Source organism: Schistocerca serialis, chromosome 8 (genome assembly GCF_023864345.2).
Source record: "Schistocerca serialis cubense isolate TAMUIC-IGC-003099 chromosome 8, iqSchSeri2.2, whole genome shotgun sequence".
Taxonomy (NCBI): domain Eukaryota; kingdom Metazoa; phylum Arthropoda; class Insecta; order Orthoptera; family Acrididae; genus Schistocerca; species Schistocerca serialis.
Window position 1 is genome coordinate 235,248,995 of NC_064645.1, and position 21,988 is coordinate 235,270,982.

The 21,988-nt window shown below is 41.8% G+C and overlaps 1 protein-coding gene across 1 annotated transcript in view; it reads left to right on the forward strand.

Annotated features, from left to right (window-relative positions):
* The window catches only part of LOC126416943 (cadherin-23-like), a 597,779-nt gene that overhangs the window by 347,004 nt on the left and 228,787 nt on the right, over positions 1-21,988 (forward strand). The window contains exons 14-16 of the mRNA XM_050084822.1: positions 1,121-1,290; positions 2,715-2,877; positions 16,859-17,012. Of these exons, the coding sequence (XP_049940779.1) occupies positions 1,121-1,290; positions 2,715-2,877; positions 16,859-17,012 (487 nt within the window). The remainder of the gene's footprint in view (positions 1-1,120; positions 1,291-2,714; positions 2,878-16,858; positions 17,013-21,988) is intronic.

Consider the following 21,988-nt stretch of genomic DNA (forward strand, 5'->3'; position numbering starts at 1 on the left):
TTTTTCTTGCTCTGTTTCTTTTCATCTTCTACTCCTTTTTGTTGTGCTCTACTAGTTTTCGTCTTGCTCTTCTTCTTTTCCTCTTGCTCAAATTCTTTTCATCTCCCACCACTCTTTTTCTCTTGCTCTACACCCTCTCCTCTTGTTCTACATCCTTTCCTCTTGCTGTAATCTATTTTCTCGTGCTCTAATCCTTTTCCTCTTGCCTTAATCCTTTTACTCTTGCTGTACTCCTTTTCGTCTTGCTCTAGTCCTTTTCCTCTTGGTCCTATTCTTTTTGTCTTGCTCTACTTTTTTCTCTTGCTTCACCTCCTTTCCTTTTACTCTAATCCTTTTCCTCTTGCTCTACTCCTTTTCCTTGTTCTCTACTCCTTTTTCTCCATTCCTTTTCGTTTTTCTCTACTCCTTTTCCTACTCCTCTCCAACAGCTCCTTTTTTTCTTTCCTCTTCTTCCAGTACTCTTCTTTTTTCTCTATTCCTTCTCCTTTACTTCAGTCCCCTTCTATTGCCTTCCTTCTCTTTTCCTTTCTCTCCATGACCATTACTTACCCTTCGTTCTTTTAACTTATCCCATCTTGCATGTATTCATGTTACAGATTCTTCAGTATTACACTGAGCATCACATCTTCTAACATATCTGCTCCGTTAATACCCTACACCTTACGCACATGCCTCATTCAGCCCCTTCCCCATTATCATCTTCCAGTTCATCATTTCCCAATGCAAATCCTAATTGCTCACTGCAGTGTAAGTCTACAGTAATTCGTTTAATATCATGACCTTAACAGCACCATTGCTTTTAAATTTAATAGTGGATTTATTCAGTTATAACATCGTCATTATAAGCCATCATTCTAAGAGTTTTGCAAGCACGTACATCGATTATTGTAGCTTATTTCTGTAGTTTCTTTTTTTAAATGTTTCTGGCTCATGATCACTGTAGCTCATCTCTGGACAGATGTCATAATGAAATAACAACATGGGAAAGAAATACAGGATTAATTCATATCGTTTCACTTTACTTAATGAATCCAGCACATCACTTTCTATTTTTGAAAAAAAAATGTAATTTCGCTTAGACACATCTGTCAAACACTATATCCTCTGTGTCTTTCCGTAGCGCCTTCGAAATTGAGACTACTGAAGACAATAAGAGAAATGTAATGGCAAACTTAGTTACCACTGGATCTCCAGAACTGGACTGGGGCAAACTTGACACCATCTACCTCGTGCTGGTGGCGCACGACACAGCTACGGATCAGAAGTATCTTGATAACAGCAAGAAAACAGGTAAGTCACTTACTTTCCCTCTATCACAAATGGAACATGTGTATTTTCCTGCCTGTGCAGTCACTGTGTGTACACTGTACAGACAAACACTTACGGACAATCACTGAAACTCCGTCCAAACCCAACAGTCCTGTATACGATAACACTTAGGACATTATTTTGCTTTTACTATAACATTCAGCCGTAAGAGAAATATTTATGCTACTTATAACATTCTGAAAGCAGATTTTTCCTCCACTTTTCCTGAAGGACAGTCAGTACTTATTGCCAGGCAAATTACTCTGATGCGAAATCGGTTATATACGGGATTCAGGATGAAACCAGGTGATACACTTACTTTTCTTCTAATTATGGTGGAGTGGTCTTCTCGTTGAAGACAGCAGCACTGGTGCTCAAGCCAGATTCTAAATTGAATCCAATGTACGCGGTACGCGTTACGGCCTAAAATATACAATGTCTCTCAGTTCCGTTAGTACTACTGGTGTCAATAATGAAATTTATTCAGAATAGTTTTCCCCTGACTCAATACACAGCTGATATCGTTTTAGAAGTGTATTGAAACGGCCAGTGTAGCAGTTAGTAATGCAGAACAATTTTCCTGGACGTCTTTAATTGTGTCGTAACGGTGTGTCATTTCATTGGCAACTTTTATTTGGGAAACAACCAGAAGTCGGCTGGGGCCAAATCTGGCCAATACGGCGTGTGATTCAAGACTGTTATCCGTTTTCTGGCCAAACAATCGAGCACGATATTCACTTTGTGGGATGAAGCATTCGGCTCGAATTCGAAAAATTCTCGCCCACAAACGACAGAGGACACAAGATACTTGATGTTGCCTCGTTTCTCCCCCACCATTTCCCGACAGGTGTCAGACACGTACTGCTGCACTCGCAGTCAGTACGCCCGCTTCAGCGATGCTAGCACTTTGACCTTCTGCATGGCTGTTGTTGAAACTTCAATTTCGTAACGCTCCAACTCGCTACGAGATAGCGTTGTACTGTGGAATTTCACACAACCAGTCCTAACGGAACTGGGACACACCATGTATTAAAATGGACACTTGCGTTCACTCGGCATCACTCAAAAGTAACGGTATATTCTGAACCCACCAGACCATCATTACAACAGTTCCTGGCACTGCCTAGACACTCTTGTAGCTGTGATATCATTCATCATGACTGGTTTTTTGATTGTGAAGTCGTGAAAGTTGGTGCAACATGAAACGGATGTGAAGTATTCATTGACCCCTCCCGCCGGAGGCTCGAGTCCTCCCTCGGGCATGGGTGTGTGTGTTATTCTTAGCATAAGATAGTTTAAGTTAGTTTAAGCAGTGTGTAAGTCTAGGGACCAATGACCTCAGCAGGTTGGTCCCTCAGATATTCACACACATTTGAAGTATTCATTGCCGTTGTTTCTGTTTTTAGTCCAAATGACAATTACCATCGATGACAAAAACAACAACGCGCCAGTATTCAATGAAGTTGGCACGCTGAGTGTGAAGGAAGAGGAGGCCGACCTTCCGATCGCATTCATAACCGCAGTGGATGCTGACGGCCCTGGTAACAACGATGTCGCATACTCCATTAGGTGAGTAAACACTTTTTCTGTCTCAGTTACGGGTTGTCGAGCCTGAATTCGTAATACACATAGCTGCCAGATGGGATTTTTCTTCACTTTAGTTCCATAAAGGTAAAATCTAAGGTAAGACTTTTTATCAGTTAAAAATGTCGGTGGGTGTAAGCCATGTAAACAAGCAACTCCGAAAATAAGTATCTCCCAGTCGGATGGCGTCAAGTGAATCTGTCATCAATAATATTTCTGTTAACAGGCCAAACTCAAGTTATCTTGAATCGGTGCACAGTGTTGACTACTGCTGCAGCTCTGCTATAAGAATTTCTGAGCATTCCACTATGTTAAACAGGGTAATGGACTGTACAGGACATTCCAATGGGAAGTCCAATGTAGGAAAAATATACTATTTTTGTTTCTACCAGTGACAAACGGTTTACAAAGTGCACCGTCAAAAGTGTAAATACGTTATTACTTTCATGTGTAAGTGCTGTTTACAAGGGTGTAGTACAACTTACCAACCTTGAAGAATACTCCTTCTGCTGACGTAGACACCAAAAAGTACGAGGGTTATTCGGAAAGTAAGGAACAATCGGTCGCGAAATGGAAACCACAGTGAACATTTGATGAACCTTTGCACAGTTGTACTGGGCAGGGTCTCTACTTTGCCTGCAGATAGCGTCACGTCGCACCTCACAGTTCTGAGCGCACACTGAGCACGTAAAGATGCCTAGAAAATGGTTTCGCCCACCAAGTATGGGTGCCTGACGGGAGATTTCGCCACATTTCATACAACCCCACGTAACGTAACTGTCGTGCTTGGCGTTCTTCATGGTAATTCTCGTCCGTACATCGCAGGGGCAATGAAGAACCTCCTGCACCATTTTCGATGGGAAATCTTTGATCACTCGCAGTACAGCCCGAATTTGCCTCCCCCTGATTTTCATCTCTGCTCAAACGAACCGCTGCCTATGAAGACAACATTTCGACACAGACAACACACAGACAACAAGCAGCAGTCCAGTGTAGAAAACTGCCGGAAAGCACAGGCGGCTGCCTTCTATGGCGAGGGTATTGGAAAGTTGGTACAGCGCTACGACAGACGTCTAAGTCGGAGCGACGAAGTAACTGCCAGGTGTAGCTGGCTGTTGCAAATAAAACCCGTTTTGATTTTCACTGTAGTATCCATTTCGCTAACGATAGTTCCTTACGTTCCAAATAGTCCTCGTTTATATTATAAGCACTTAAAACAAATCGACACATAACAGCACAGCATAAGCTCGTAACACTGACCAACATCTATGTAGCGAACAGGCGGCAAGCTTTGGTTTAAAGCTGCTAGAGTCTACACCATACTGCCTTGCTAATTTTCTCACTTAGTTCAATGTAGGAAGTGGTCCAATATCAACAATATTACCCTCCGAACTCTGGTGTAGGAAGAAATTTGAGCTACAGTATGCAGTTGGCAAGGAGAGACGAAATAATGACGTTAACTCTCGGATTATCTCACTGCGCCAGTGTACTGAAACAAACCCCAAATCCTTCTGCAGTGTCTCAGTGAGGAAAAGCGGGTGAGTCTGCTAATGCTGATCGTTCCGTTGGATGTAGATCAGCTCCGTGACTCCCTTGTGTTATTCTAGAGTAGTAAGCTAAATCCCACCATCTCGTTTCTCTTTCATAACCACCACCATCATCATCATCAACAACAACTACAACAGCAAAACCACAAAAACCACAAACTCAATACTCCAAGTGGAATCATCACACTGAGTGCAAAAAATACAAACCTTTCCCAACCAAGCTGCTGCGGTTCTCCAGTTAGGTTAATAAGTAGCCAAATTTAGGCTGGATTGTCCTGATACATTACCCGTGTTAAAATGGACCTTTTACCAATTGCGGAAAAGGTCGATATCGTGTTGATGTATGGCTATTGTGATCAAAATGCCCAACGGGCGTGTGCTATGTATACTGCTCGGTGTCCTGGACGACATCATCCAAGTGTCCGGATCGTTCGCCGGATAGTTAGGTTATTTAAGGAAACAGGAAGTATTCAGCCACATGTGAAACGTCAACCACGGCCTGCAACAAATGATAATGCCCAAGTAGGTGCTTTAGCTGCTGTAGCGGCTAATCCGCACATCAGTAGCAGACAAACTGCGCGAGAATCGGGAATCTCAAAACCGTCGGTGTTGAGAATGCTACATCAACATCGATTGCACCCGAACAGTATTTCTATGCACCAGGAATTTCATGGCGACGACTTTGAACGTCGTGTACAGTTCTTCCACTGGGCACAAGAGAAATTACGGGACGATGATAGATTTTTTGCACGCGTTCTATTAACGACGAAGCGTCATTCACCAACAGCGGTAACGCAAACCGGCATAATACACACTATTGGGCAACGGAAAATCCACGATGGCTGCTGTTCCTTATCTATATAAACGATTAGGGAGACAATCTGAGCAGCCTTCTTCGGTTGTTTGCAGATGACGATGTCGTTTATCGACTAATAAAGTCATCAGAAGATCAAAACAAACTGCAAAACGATTTAGAAGAAATATCGGAATGGTGCGAAAAGTGGCAGTTCACCTTAAATAACGAAAAGTGTGAGGTCATGCACATGAGTGCTAAAAGGAACGCGTTAAACTTCGGTTAAACGATAAATCAGTCTAATCTAAAAGCCGTAAATTCAACTAAATACATAGGAATTACAATTACGAACAATTTAAATTGGAAGGAACACACAGAAAATGTTGTGGGGAAGGCTAACCAAAGACGGCGTTTTATTGGCAGGACACTTAGAAAATGTAACAGACCTGCTATGGAGACTGCCTACGCTACGCTTGTCCGTCCACTTTTAGAATACTGTTGCGCGGTGTGGGATCCGTACCAGATAGGACTGACTGAGTACATCAAAAAAGTTCAAAGAAAGGCAGCACGTTTTGTATTATCGCGATATATGGGAGAGATTGTCACAGAAATGACACAGGATTTGGAATGGACATCATTAAAAGAAAGGCGTTTTTCGTTGCGGCGGAATCTTCTCACGAAATTCCAATCACCAACTTTCTCCTACGAATGCGAAAATATTTTGTTGTCACCGACTTCCATAGGGAGGAACGATCACGAAGATAAAATAAGGGAAATCAGAGCTCTTGCGGAAAGATATAGGTGTTCATTCTCCCCGCACGCTATACAAGATTGGAATAATAGAGAATTGTGAAGGTGGTTCGATGACCCCTCTGCCAGGCATTCAAATGTGATTTGCAGAGTATCCATGTAGATGTAGATGTAGATGTAGATGAACATCAGCGACCTTGGCGGGTTAATGTATGGTGCGCATTGTCAATGCATGTGCGAACATTACGGAAGGTGAACTACTCGCTGTTGAGAGGAATGTCGTTACACATATTGCCAAATGCATTGAGGTTGACGGACCTCATTTTGAGCATTTATTGCCTTAATGTCGTGTTTACAGGAATCACGCTGTAACAGCATGCGTTCTCAAAAATGGTTCAAATGGCTCTGAGCACTATGGGACTTAACATCTATGGTCATCAGTCCCCTAGAACTTAGAACTACTTAAACCTGACTAACCTAAGGACAGCACACAACACCCAGTCATCACGAGGCAGAGAAAATCCCTGAACCCGCCGGGAATCGAACCCGGGAACCCGGGCGTTCGCTCTCAACAATGATAAATTCACAAAGGTACATATCTCATTGGAACAACCGAAATGAAATGTTCAAACGTACCTACGTTCTGTATTTTAATTTAGAGAACCTACCTGTTACCAACTGTTCGTCTAAAATTGTGAACCATCTGTTTGCGACTATTACAGCGCCATCTATCACAAAGCGAAAACAGTGGTCCAACTAAAACATTCGTATTTCATTACGTATATGTAATAAAAAATGGGGGTTCCTATTTAAATAAACGCAGTTGATATCCGTTTGACCTATGGCAGCGCCATCTAGCGGGCCAACCATAGCTCCATCTGGTTTCCCCTTTCAAGCTAGACAAGTTTCGGCTTTGTAGTTTTATCGTTTGACGCTTATTTCGTGAGATATTTGGCCCAGTCACGATCAATGAACCACCCTGTATATAAACGACCTTGTGGATAACATCAGAAGTCCACTGAGGCTTTGTAGTATATCGAGAGGTTGTAACAATGGAAAATTGTAATGAAATGCAGGAGGATCTGCAACGAATTGACCATGGTGCAGGGAATGGCACTTGAATCTCAATGTAGACAAGTGTAATGTGCTGCGAATACATAGAAAGAAAGATCCTTTATCATTTAGCTACAATATAACAGGTCAGTAACTAGAAGCCTTCTGGAAATCTAAAAATATGGAATCAATTTGACATCCCCTGTCGACAACACTTATTACTTCGTGAGTATAAAGAGCTAGTTGTGTTTCACAAGAACGATATTTTCTGAATCCGTGCTGACTATATGTCAATAAATCGTTTTCTTCGAGGTAGTTCATAATTATCGAATACAGTATATGCTCTAAAACCCTACTGCAAATCGACGTTAGTGATACAGGCCCGTAATTCAGCGGATTACTCCTATTTCCCTTTTTGGGTATTGGTGTGATTTGAGCAATTTTCCAGTCTTTAAGTACGGATCTTTCTGTGAACGATTGGGTTTATATAACTGCTAAATATGGAACTATTTTATCAGCATACTCTGAGTGGAACCTGACTGGTATACAATCTGGACCGGAGGCCTTGCCTTTATTAAGTGATTTAAGCTGCTTTGTTACAGGATATCTACTTCTATGTTTCTCATCTTGGAGTTGTTCTTGATTGGAATTCAGGAATATTTACTTCGTCTTCTTTAGTGAAGGAGTTTCGGAAAACCGTGTTTAATAACTCTGCTTTAGTAGCACTGTCATCAGTGACTTCACCGTTGTTATCGCGCATTGAAGGTATTGATTGCGTCTTGCCACTGGTGTGCTTTATGTATGACCAGAATCTCTTTGCGTTTTCTGCCAGATTTCGAGACAGAATTTCGTTGTGGAAATTATTAAAAGCATCTCGCATTGAAGTACGCGCCATATTTCAAACTTCTGTAAAACTGCCAATCTTGGGGATTTTGCGTTCTTTCAAATTTTGCATGCTTTTTTCGTTGCTTCAACGACAACGATCTGGCTCGTTTTGTGTACCATGGAGGATCAGTGCCATCACTTATTAATTTATGTGGTATATATCTCGCAGTTGCTGTTGATACTATCTCTTTGAAAACATTCCATAACTTTTCTACACTTACATGATCAGATCGGAAGGAGTGAAGACTGCCTCTTAAAAAGGCGTTAAGAGCATTTTTATCAGCTTTTTTAAATAGATATACTTTACGTTTCTTTTTTATGGTTGTAGGCGTTATAATATTCAGCCTAGCAGCAACTGCCTTGTGGTCGCTAATCCCTGTATTCGTTACAACACTCACTACTTGTCCAGGATTATTTGTTGCTAAAAGGTCAAGTATGCTTTCGCCATTAACGCTTCGAGTGGGCTCATGAACTAATTGTTCAAAATAATTTTCTGAGAAAGTTCGCCCACTGGTTGAATACTGCTCATCGGTGTGGGATCCGTACCAGATAGGGTTGATGGAAGAGATAGAGAAGATCCAACGGAGAGCAGCGCGCTTCGTTACAAGATCATTTAGTAATCGCGAAAGCGTTACGGAGATGATAGATAAACTCCAGTGGAAGACTCTGCAAGAGAGACGCTCAGTAGCTCGGTACGGGCTTTTGTTGGAGTTTCGAGAACACACCTTCACAGTATATTGCTCCCTCCTACGTATATCTCGCGAAGAGACCATTAGGATAAAATCAGAGAGATTAGAGCCCACACAGAGGCATACCGACAATCTTTCTTTCCACGAATTATACGAGACTGGAACAGAAGGGAGAACCGATAGAGGTACTCAAGGTACCCTCCGCCACACACCGTCAGGTGGCTTGCGGAGTGTGGATGTAGACGTAGAAGTAGATGAACAAATAAATTACATATATTCATGCATTAAGAAGAAAATAATTTGTAACATTTGGAGATACAGGGAATACACTTTCACAGCAATAAATTACGATGTTCTGATGTAAGTTTTGGAAGTACTTTTACCCTAAATTAAGCAAATAATAATAATAAGTAGGCATTTACACAGCCCATTAGACGAGATACGTCCAGTTTGCTTATGGACAGGCATGCTACATTTTGTCCACTTGTTACCATTAACAGACAATCAGAATTTAGTCAAACTAGGCTTTGTTGGGCTCAAGAGAATTCAACCTCTCACATATACAGTGTTCGTAACGTCAGGATGAAAATAATAGTTCGAGCAGTCGTGCCAGGACCAAAGTGCTAGTAGCACAAACGAAAGTACTAGTAACGGAAGAAGGGAAGGAGCCAATGGAGATGCTTATACTGGGGCAGAAGCCAGTCAGTGTGTTACCACAATACTTGTTAACTGACACATATAATACAAATTGAATTTCCTCCAGACTAGAGATTTAGAGGGCCTAATAACAAACGCTTACGGAGTCTAGGATAATGGAAGAGATCTTGCGGAGTACGTGAAACAAGTGGTAGATTTATTTCTGGCAGCTTTGGTTTTCCAAGTTAGGTGATTAAGTACTAACTTAAGCATGTCGATATCCTTCGGTGGTAGCCATGTGTTAAGTTGTAGAGGTGATAGTTAGTCAGAGTACGATGTGACTGAGAAAATAGACTTATCTGTAGTTAGGACTACATCGGTGACATTCTACTTGTGACGAAATATAAAATATTTCTAGAGTCGTAGGTAAAAATGTACTTAATTTTTCCTTTAGTGATTGAGATATAGTCAAGATTGCTTTGCGTAACGAAACAGAGTCCGCCTCACGTCACCTGGAGCATAGGGACGAAGGCAACGGACGTTCTCACAGAATTCGCGAAAACGGAAAAATACACATCACAACTTCGCTACGTTTTGGGATTCGTTCACATCTAATGTCCTAGGCATCTTGTCAGACAGAGAACAATGAAATGGAATGAAATTGTTCTATTGACATCGAAATTAAGAGCATTTTACGTAAAAGTACCTAATGATGTTTTATTTGTAACATCCTTCTGCTTTATAGAAATAATCTGTTACCGCTCCCCTCCCCCCCCCCCCCCCCCCATCCCGCACGCATACACACGAACGCCAGCAATATTGCCTGCATTCGGTCCTTTCCTTGTTTCCTTAACCCTATCACACATAAGCGACTAAGCAGCCAATTTCAACCATTATTTAGATTGTCACTGTGTATTTAAGCACGGACATAGAAACTGATTTCCTGTTTTTAGAAGCGATAGCGTTGATCTTCTTGTGTTGGCTGTTACTTGCAAAAAATAATAGCAAACCGAATAAACTTTATGAAACTTGTTTCAGAATGCTTTTACAGGGAGCTGCGTGCCATATTACAGAGTATAACAAATTTTCCATTGACACCAAATGTGTTGAATACATCTTTCCAGTCTGTCTTTCGCAAAGCCTCGTACTCCTTTTTGAACTAAAATGGGTATATAACTAGTATGACCTCAGTAAAAATGTCCTGAAAACACTCCCCTTTTCACACAGGATTTTGATCCAAAAATGAATATTACACGATCTGCCTTCGATTTTATTCACATATTCAGAAGTAAGAAGCGACTTCATAGAGCAACGAAAAATATAAACCGAGCTTGGAGATATATTTAACTGAATGCAAGAATAACATTATAATCACAGCTCTTAATTTACTGGTAAATCCATTAAGTGTCTTCATGTTTTCTCTTACTGAAACGGCGCGTGAAATGAGGGTGCACGACCTCACCTTGTAAATCCTAAAACTTATTCACGAATGAACCTCAAATACAGTAATCACTCCAAACATATTCAGGATCCGCAAAGAGTTTCGAAGTTCACGGAATTACTAACTTACCTTCTACTGACTGAAAGTGCATGCGATGAATTGGGAAGGGAAAAAAATCTACGATACCGTGTCACTATTTGAGACAGATTCAAAATAAAACATCTTTCTTAAATTAAAATTTTGTTATGTGTGTTTCTTGCAACGCAAACTGTTTAAGACACTCGTCAATGTCAATTATTACTTCATGTTCGATTGCCAAACTTGCCAGATTTGATAATCTCAACGAGAACATTGCACATCTTATACCATTTTTCACGCGGATTTGTGTCGAGGTCCGGTGAACCTGCCAGTCTGTTGATGGTTTTTAGGCGGTTTTCCATCTGCCTCGGCGAATGCGGGCTGGTTCCCCTTATTCCGCCTCAGTTACACTATGTCGGCGATTTCTGCGCAAACAAGTTCTCCACGTACGTGTACACCACCATTACTCTACCACGCAAACATAGGGGTTAAACTCATCTGGTGTGAGACGTTCCCTGGGGGGTACACCGGGGGCCGAACCGCACAATAACCCTGTGTTCGGTGTGGGGCGGTGGAGGGGTGAGGTGGACTGCGGTAGTCGTTGTGGGGTTGCGGATCACTGCGGCTGCGGCGGGGACGGAGCCTCTCCGTCGTTTCTAGGACCCCGGTTAACATACACCACAATACAATACAATACCATTTTTCATTGGTTTCAATTTAGAGAAGCTTCTCTCACAACTGACATTAATTATGGCAACTGTAAGGAATATTCTCAGCCTTACGACTGTATCAGGTAATCCTTTCTCAAGTTTGGACTCAAAAATGAACTTCAATAAACCCAGTGGGCCAGAAGCAATAAGTAATAAAATGGAGCATGTATAGCCGTCTTTTAGATGTTATTTATTATATGGATACCAGTTTCGCTGATTCAGCACAGTATGTTCAGGCCGTAACTGACGCCGAGGTGGTTAACTCCAATCGTATACAGGATACCATCAGTGGTTAACATCCATGGACTGGTTTCTGTAGACTGTAACAATGGTAGTTGATGGTTGGAGGCAGTCTACGGAAACCAGTTCATAGATATTGGCCACTGATGGAATCATTTATACGATTGGAGTTAACTCCCTCAGCGTCAGTAAAGACCTAAAAATGGTGCATTGAATCGCCGAAACTGGCAGTCATATAATAAACAACATGGAAAGAACGGATGCAGGTGTTCTATTTTATTACATAAGTGAATGCCCGAAGTCCCTCAAACCCTCGGTCAGAAGGATGGTCATACAAGATCAGTAGGCCCTAAGTTCTTTCATGTCTGTTGTAGCTAAAAAGTTCGTAGACGCACGCTTTGAAGCATAAATTCTTCTTTGTCGATATTTTGAGGGGCTTAGTCGAAGTTGCTACCCTTATCGTCGACATCCAGTATTATTTCAGGCCTTAGGAAGGCATATTTTTCAGTCAAATTTGGCAGCTGCCGGAACCTTTCTCGAATTTCAGCAGTTCTTTATCTAATGAAGAAAATTTTTTTCATTTTAAATCGCCTTCATGCGATAAGCATCTCACCTTGTTTTGCCAGACATGTGCCTCCTAATTTGTCGTGGAAGTTCAATAGAAATGCCAGGTTCTTCACACAAGCTTTTACCGTGGCTTAATGCCTCGGATAAAAATTCCTTTAGCTTCTCTTCCAATGCCAACCGTAAGACGCTTATTTTCTGGACACTAGATTTCTCCATTTGCAAAGAATTGTGTGCATCATTCACTTCACGCAGTACCAGTTGCCGTAGACCCACGAAACACAGAAACAAAAATGACTGCATCGCCACTTACAAAGTCCATGCGTCCATCCGGGTGGTCAAGCGTTCGTCTCTATATGTTAGCGTTGTCAAAATTTCTTTTTAATGATTTCACGTTATGTTTACTGCACTGCCTCCTGCGTTCCAATGTGTGTCCTGCATCATTTCCAAACCCTTGCCTGTAGCAGTAATCAATCAGGACCTTCCATCCGTGTGTAGACATAGAAAAGCACCCCGTCGTCAGGCCCATCGGGACCATCCGACCGCGGTGTCATCCTCAGTTGAGGATGCAGGTAGGAGGGGAGTGTGGTCAGCACACCGCTCTCCCAGTCGTTATGAGGGTTTTCTTCGACCGGAGCCGCTACTGTTCGGTCGAGTAGCTCCTCAATTGGCACCACGAGGCTGAGTGCACCCCGAAAAATGGCAACAGCGCTGGCGGCTGGATGATCACCCATCCGGCCACGCCCCACTGCGCTTAACTTCGGTGATCTCACGGGAACCGTTGTATCCACTGCGGCAAGGCCGTTGCCTAGACATAGAAAAGAAATCAGAATAATGTTCCAGTGTGCCGAGGAAAGTCACTGAAATCACCTCCATCGAATCTGCATGCAGGAAAACTAGTTTCAATCAATTGTTTGAGTAGGTCATAATTTCGGCATTAGGCTAATACACTACTGGCCATTAAAATTGCTACATCACGAAGATGGCGTGCTACGGAAGTGAAATTTAACAGACAGGAAGAAGCTGCTGTGATATGCAAATGATTAGCTTTTCAGAGCATTCACACAAGGTTGGCGCCGGTGACGGCTCCTACAATGTGCTGACATGACGAAAGTTTCCAGCCGATTTCTCATACACAAACAGCAGCTGACCGCCGTTGCCTGGTGAGTTGTTGTGATGCCTCGTGTAAAGAGGAGAAATGCATACCATCACGTTTCCGACTTTGATAAAGGTCGGATTGTAGCCTATCGCAATTGTGGTTTATCGTATCGCGATATTGCTGCTCGCGTTGGTCGAGATCCAATGACTGTTAGCAGAATATGGAATCTGTTGGTTCAGGAGGGTAATACGGAACGCCGTGCTAGATCCCAACGGCCTCGTATCACTAGCAGTCGAGATGACAGGCATCTTATCCGCATGGCTGAAACGAATCGTGCAGCCACGTCTCGATCCCTGAGTCAACAGTTGGGGACGTTTGCAAGATAACAACCATCTGCACGAACAGTCTGACGACGTTTGCAGCCGCATGGACTATCAGCTCGGAGACATGGCTGCGGTTATCCTTGACGCTGCATCACAGACAGGACCGCCTACGATGGTGTAGTCAACGACGAACCTGGGTGCACGAATGGCAAAACGTCATTTTTCGGATGAATCCAGGTTCTGTTTACAGCATCATGATGGTCGCATCCGTGTTTGGCGACATCGCGGTGAACGCACATTGGAAGCGTGTATTCGTCATCGGCATAGTGGCTTATCACCTGGCGTGATGGTATGGGTGCCATTGGTTACACGTCTCGGTCACCTCTTGTTCGCATTGACGGCACTTTGAACAGTGGACGTTACATTTAAGATGTGTTACGACCCGTGGCTCTACCCTTCATTCGATCCCTTCGAAACCCTACATTTCAGCAGGATAATGCACGACCGCATGTTGCAGGTCCTGTACGGGCCTTTCTGGCTAGAGGAAATGTTCGACTGCTGCCCTGGCTAGCACATTCTCCTGATCTCTCACCAGCTGAAAACGTCTGGTCAATGGTGGCCGAGCAACTGGCTCGTCACAATACGCCAGTCACTACTCTTGATGAATTGTGGTATCGTGTTGAAGCTGCATGGGCAGCTGTACCTGTACACGCCATCCAAGCTCTGTTTGACTCTATGCCCAGGCGTATCAAGGCCGTTATTACGATCAGAGGTGGTTGTTCTGGGTACTGACTTCTCAGGATCTATGCACCCAAATTGAGTATAAAATATTTGACCAATGAATACCCGTTTATCATCTGCATTTTTTGTCGGTGTAGCAATTTTAATGGCCAGTAGTGTATATTTTATCCGTTGTCATACACCTGTCTGTCTTGCAGTCATTGTAGCGGCATTATCGTATACTTGACTTCTGCTGTTCATAATATCAAATCCGTAACGTCGAGGTCACTTAGTATCATCTCACTAATATCTTTGGCTGCTTTATTTTTTGTTTCACTGAAATCTAGAGAAGATTCTATAGTGGCTGGAAATCAGACAAGATCGAGAATAATAGATAGTAGAACAAGGCGATTGCCGACCGCGCCACAGCTAGTCCCCTGAGAGTAAACACGTGGACAACAACAACAGCAACAACAACAACAACTAGAGAACGAGAAGCAGCGGGGACAGAACGAGAGAATGATAAGTTGATGGAGTAAATCAAGGACGGAAGTGGTCCGTCATGGTAACTACGCGGTCAGCGTGGCATGTTGCTAACCGAAGGGACAGACATTATCGGTGGACTTCATCCTTTCGGTTAGAGAATACTTGTCTTCTACTTGACAATTACTCGCAAACCCTTGAATAAACTAAATTTTATAAATAGCAATGTAGTTTTGCAAATGAGTCTATTTTATGGTCAACTCGAGCCCATAGTTATATCGCATTTGAAGGTTAGATATGTCATTCAGGGTCACTCGAGTCAAAATCACATGAAAAAAGCATTGGGCTAACAAAGTCCACTTTTGCACGTTACGTTGTTCAGTTCTTAAATCAACATATTTGTGGTTGACTTTGTAAAGACATTAGACTATGGATAAAATTATCAAAGGTGTAAAATTTGAAGAAAACCAAAACACCAACAATTGTATCGTATGATGGTGCATGTATAGACGGAAGCTGAGGAGTAAACGAAAGAATAACTTTTCACTGTAAAAGAAGAGCCAGAACAGAGCCTCTTGAGGCCAGTGTATGAACTAACAGGTCTATCTGTACTAAAAACGCTGCTGCTGCCTATTGAAAAATCGTAGTGCTAACAATCTCTTTAGTAAATGTTGCCGCTGACAGTAGAACGAATCTTTTTCCTTTTCGGGCTCAAGATAACCCTTAGAGCTCTAGTAGTCCTAGTTTGTCGTATATTTGTTCAGGTCAGACCTTACAAGTCTACTCTGAACCCAGTTGTCCAGTGGCCTTGAAATTCCGCGTAAGTCTCTGTATTGTCCCGACCACAATACAGTTATCTGATGTAATGACCACACAGACAGGATTAATCGGCTTGGCCGCTCACAGTCGCTCCCCACGTCTATGCCACATGGGGTGGCTCCCCCAAGCTCCCTCCCCACACCCCCTACGCCACAGATCAGCGGGTTAACTTGTATCGACATTATCACAAAATAAATTTTATTCGATAATTATGAACTTGAGCTGTTGATTTTTTTCCTTGAAGACATTGCTGTTTTAACTTTCGTTATTCCAAACGTGAAGGCAGTTTACACTTTTTTCCCGTTTAGGTGTAAGCAATAGGTTCTCAAGGTTCTTAGAAGTATTTGTGAACACCCTGTAGAGTGCATCAAAGTTTCTACGCTTATTTCCTACTTCTCCATTTCTGAGAAGTTCTGGCCAATGGCAATTTCTGACCAGTTATTTTTTTGTGTCTATTAAAATTATTGCAGTTGCTTTGGCTTCTAATTCTGTCTTTTAATTTCCAGTGTGAACTTAACATTTTTGATACACGTATAAAAACATGCGTCGTGAAGATTTTCTACGTTTACGTCTTAATCTGTCAATCATTTCACTAGGTTGCTGCTGGATTTAATAAAGTAAAAAATATGTAACAACGATGTAAACTCACACAAAGTTTGATTAAAACTGGTGAGATCTGTAATCGTATTATTACCATAAAAATATTTATTTACTGTTAGTACGTACTGATGATTAATCTGCATATTTTATGTTTCGTAATAATCTACCTACACTAGAGACTGAATTAATAACTGTCACTCATTTAGGATGTCATGAATATCGTGTAACTCCTGTAAAATTTACTCATGGTGCAGGATAAGACTTCAAACTCACAGTAATATAAAAATGGCATTTTTAGAATTCCTCCCCCGTCCATCTCATCCCTTCCCTCGCCCCTCCCCCCAACCGTCAGGTAAATTTACGTGGAGCCCTATGGTTAGATTTTAATAATGAATTATGCATTTGAATTTTTATTTATCTGCATTAAACGCACATATCCTGCTTAACTAATCGCCTGTTTCTCTCCTTGTTCTTTTTAAGGAGTTCAATGGTGCGTTCACATCACTCACTTTTTATGTTTCTGTGTCTATTAACAGCGGTGAGCTGGAGATGTACGACGGTTATGTCACTATAAACAGTGCGACGGGTGAAATCCGGACAATCAAGAAGATAGATTGCGACAAGGAGGGTTACGCCACCATTTCATTGGTCGTCAAAGCCAGTGACGGAGAGCTCGACACCACAAAGACAGTAAGTATAGATATACTCCGAATGGATGACCTATCAGGAATCTCCCTTGTATACTTTTAATAAGATCAGATTGGATTTCCATAACACATACGAACAAATTGTATATAAAATCGTATTTATACAATTATATAAAAGTGTGTGTTTGTGCGGGGGGGGGGGGGGTTCAAATGGTTCAAATGGCTCTAAGCGCTATGGGACTTAACATCTGGGGTCATCAGTCCCCTAGACTTAGAACTACTTAAACCTAACTAACGTAAGGACATCACACACATCCACGCCCGAGGCAGGATTCGAACCTGCGACCGTAGCAGCAGCGTGGTTCTAGACTGAAGCGCCATGAACCGCTCGGCCACAGCGGCCGGCCTGTGTGTGTGTGTGTGTCTGTATGTATAACTAAGTGGGTATGAGTGACTGATTGGGAAAGAAAGAGGGAGAGAGAGATTGAGAAAGTCCTTTGTTTGATTCCGAGAAATGAATTATCAAGACGACGAAATAATGAGTGTAAGGCTGACCTAGTAAACTATCATGAGGTATAACTGCATACAATTAAAGACTTTAAATACAGGGAGTTGCTTAGCGGAAGTCCGTATCCAGATTCTGGGTAAAATGGATTCGAAAAGTCTTTAATACGTTTCCAAAAGCATATTGCTCAAGAGTAGTGTTCCACAAGCTTCTGTTATTCACGTTACGTCCAGACGCTCCTAGACTCAACACAGCACATCATAATATCTTTCCCCTCAGAACTGTGAGAATCCTAATATAACTACGAATTCTTACGTCGTTATGTAACATAAGATGGCGGAGTAGCGACAGAGGTTTAGGGCACTGTCTTACCCTCGGGGTGGGACAGTGTCCCTAAAGGAGGAAGAATCGGGAATGATCAACGGCATGATAACGCAGAAGGCAATAGAAACCACTGCATTAAAGACATATAATGTGTATCCACTGGGCATGTGGTCTGTAATTGAAAAAATTCTTGATGACCTATCCACTGGCTAAAGATTCTGGAATAGTCCCCCAATCTGATCTCTGGGAAAGGACTGCCAAGGGGTAGATAAGTATGAGGAAAAGATTAAATACCCAACGAAATAACAATGTTCTATGAGTCGGAGCGTGGAATGTCAGAAGCTTGAACATGGTAGGGAAGCTAGGAAATCTGAAAAGGGAAATACAAAGGTTCAATCTAGATGTAGTACGGGTCAGTGAAGTGAAATGGAAGGAACACAAGGATTTCTGGCCAGATCAGTATCGAATAATATCAACAGCAGCACAAAATTATATAACGGGAATAGACTTCGTTATGAATAGGAAGGTAGGGCAGAGAGTTTGTTACTGTGAACAGTTCAGTGATAGGGTTGTTCTCATCAGAATCGACAGCAAACCAACATCGACAACAATAGTTCAAGTATACATGACGACGTCACAAGCTAAAGATGAAGTGATAGAGAAACTATATGAGGGTACTGAATAGGTAACACGGTACGTAAAAGAAGATGAAAATATAGTAGTCATGAGGGGCTGGAATGTTGTAGAAGAAGGGGCAGAAGAAAGGATTAGGAGAATGTGGGCTTGGTACTAGGAAAGAGAGAGGAGAAAGACTAATTGAGTTTTGTAACGAACTTCAGCTAGTCATAGCGAATACTTTGCTCTAAAATCATAGGATGAGGAGGGATACTTGGAAAAGGCCAGGAGATAAGGGAAGATTGAAGTTAGATTACATCATAGTCAGGCGGAGACTCCGACATCAGATACTGGATTGTAAGGCGTGCCCAGGAGCAGATATAAGATCACAATGTAGTTGTGATGGAGAGTGGGCTGAAGCTTAAGAGATTAGCCAGGGAGACTCAATACGCAAAGTAGTGGAATACGGAAGTATTAAGGATTGACGACGTACGCTTGAAGTTCTCTAAGGCTATAGATATCGAAATAAGGAAAAGCTCAGTAAGGCAGTACAGCTGAAGAGGAACGGACATCTCTAAAAAGGGCAACCAGGGAAGTTGGAAAGAATAACATAGATTACAAAGAAGATACCTGCGAAAAAATATGGATAACAGAAGAAATACCTCAGTTGATCGGTGAAAGAAGGAACTGTAAAAATGCTCATGGAAATTCAGTCATACAGAAAGACGAGTCGTTTGCGAATGAAATAATTAGGAAAAGCAGGGAAGTTAAGACGAAATGGCTGCATGAAATATGTGAAGAAACCGAAAAAAGAATGATTGTCGGAAGGACTGACTCAGCATACAGCAAAGTCAAAGTAACCTTCAGTGAAACCAAGAGCAAGGGTGGTAACATTAAGAGTGCAATGGGAATACCATTGTTAAAGGCAGAGCAGACAGTGGATAGATGGAAAGAGTGCACTGATGGCCACTATGAGGGAGACAATTTGTCCACTGTGACAGTAGGAGGAACAGGTGTCGACAGGGAAGAGATAGGGGATCCAGTATTAAAAACAGAAATTAAAAGAGCTTTGGAAGACTTAAGATCAAATAAGGCAGAAAGGGATAGATAACATTCCACCAGAATTTCTAAAATCGTATTGGGATGTAGCAACAAAACGACTGTTAACGTTGGTGTGAAGAATGTATGAGTCTGGCGACATACCATCCGATTTTCGGAAAAATATCATCCACACAATTCCGATTACTGTAAGAGCTGAAAAGTGCGAGAATTATCGCACAGTCAGCTTAACAACTCATACATCCAAGTTGCTGACAAGAATAATATACAGAAGAACGGCAAAGAAAATTGAGGATGTGTTAGACGACGATCAGTTTGAATTTTACGAAAGGTAAAGGCACCAGAGAGGCAATTCTGACGTTGCGGTTAATAATGGAAGAAGACTAAAGAAAAATCAAGACACGTTCATAGGATTTGTCGACTTGTAAAAAGCGTTCGAGCATGTAAAATGGTCCAAGATGTTCGAAATTTGAGGAAAATAGGTGTAAGCTACAGGAACAGACGTGTAATATGCAACATGTACAAGAGCCAAGAGAGAATAATAAGAGTGGAAGACCAAGAACGAAAAGCTCGGATTAAGAAGGGTGTAATACCCTTTCGCTCCTACTGTTCAATCTGTACAATCGAAGGGCAATAATTTAAATAAAAGAAAGGATCAGGAGTGGAATAAAAATACAATGTGAAAGGATATCAATGATACGATTCGGTGATGACATTTCTATCATCAGCGAATGTGAAGAAGAATTACATGATCTGCTGAATGGAATGAAGAGTCTAATGCGTACAGAATATGGATTGAGAGTAAATCAAAGAAAGACGGAAGTAAAGAGAAGTAGCAGACTTGAGAACAGTGAGAAACTTAACATCAGGATTGACGGTCACGAAGTAGATAAAGTTAAGGAATTGTACTACCCTAGGCAGCAAAATAACCAATGACGGACAGAGCAAGGAGGACATAAAAAGCAGACTAGCACTGGCAGAAACGGCATTCCTGGCCAATAGAATTCTACAGTATCAAACATGGGCCTTAATTTGAGGAAGAAATTTCTGGGAATGTACGTTTGGAGCACAGCATTATATGGTAATGAAACACGGACTTTGGGAAAACCAGAACAGAAGAACATCGAAGCATTTGAGATGTGATGCTACAGACAAATGTTGTAAATTAGATGAACTGATAAGGAATGAGGAGGTTCGCGCAGAATCGGAGTAAAAAGGAATATGTGGAAAACACTGACAAGAGGGAGAGACAGAATGATAGCATATCTATTAAGACATCAGGCAATAACTTCTATGGTAGTAGAGGGAGCTGAAGAGGGTGAAAACTGTAGAGGAAGACACAGATTGGAATACATACCGCAAGTGATTGAGGACGTAAGTTGCACGTGCTACTCTGAATGAAGAGGTTGGCGCAGGAGAGCAGTTCATGACAGGCCGCGTCAAACCAATCAGAAGATTGATGACTCAAAATAAGTATTATTGTTACTATTATAAAACAGGAATAGACTCATGCATTTATTACTACCTTATTAACTTTAATTCACAATAGCAATTAGACATTTTCATACGTATTTTTAAAGTAAATAACTCTACTCTTACCTTCAGCGGGATACTTGTGCCTGCTTAGCTGCACACAGGCTGCTGATTTGTGTTAGAATCGTTGCATAGCAAGGCTCATTTCTTCCTCGACGGATTTTGATCTATCGCTGTTTGGTGTTTCAATTTCAGTCAACGTCGAGATGGCCAGTCTACACAAATATGTGTGATTGTTAATTGGTAAAAAAAAAATGGCAATGACATATTAACTGCCATCTCGGAGATAGCTGGATATTCATTGCTTATTGAAAACCAAAATGGATGCAAAGGCATTTCGAAAAATTTTGATTTCGGTTTCTGTTTGCTTTCAAATTGGTCACTTCGTTCCGTAAGATGAAACGTCGCCTTTGAACAATTATACAAGACTGTGCTTAAACTGACACACAATATTTTTAGCGCAACGCAATCTGACTTTCAATAATCCCTACAAAAGAATGGCCCTGACTAACATTAACCTATACCTTTCACAAATCACTTACCTCACAAAAATCTTCGTTACTCGAACTACTGCAATACAGCGAGGGCCACTGCTGCCAGCTAAATAAAAGATTCAAACTACGGAAGGCACTAACTACTGATAGGCATAGTTAGCAAATGAAAGATTTTAATAGAGAACAAACAATGTATTTACCTTAATAGTGTTGAAAACTCATAATATACATAGCAGTTCATGACATCTAGTCTTACAAATTTCAAAACTCCGCCATCTCTCTCCCCACATCCACCACTGCTGACGGCTAACCTCCAACTGCGCAACGCTACGCGCTGTTCGCATCCAGCTGCCCAACACTACAATGGCAGACAACAATGCAAACTAGCCACAGACTGCACACAGCACAGCCAGTGATTTTCATACAGAGCGCTACGTAACGTTGCCAATAAGAAAACATAAACAGCCTACTTACAAAGCCTAAATCTAA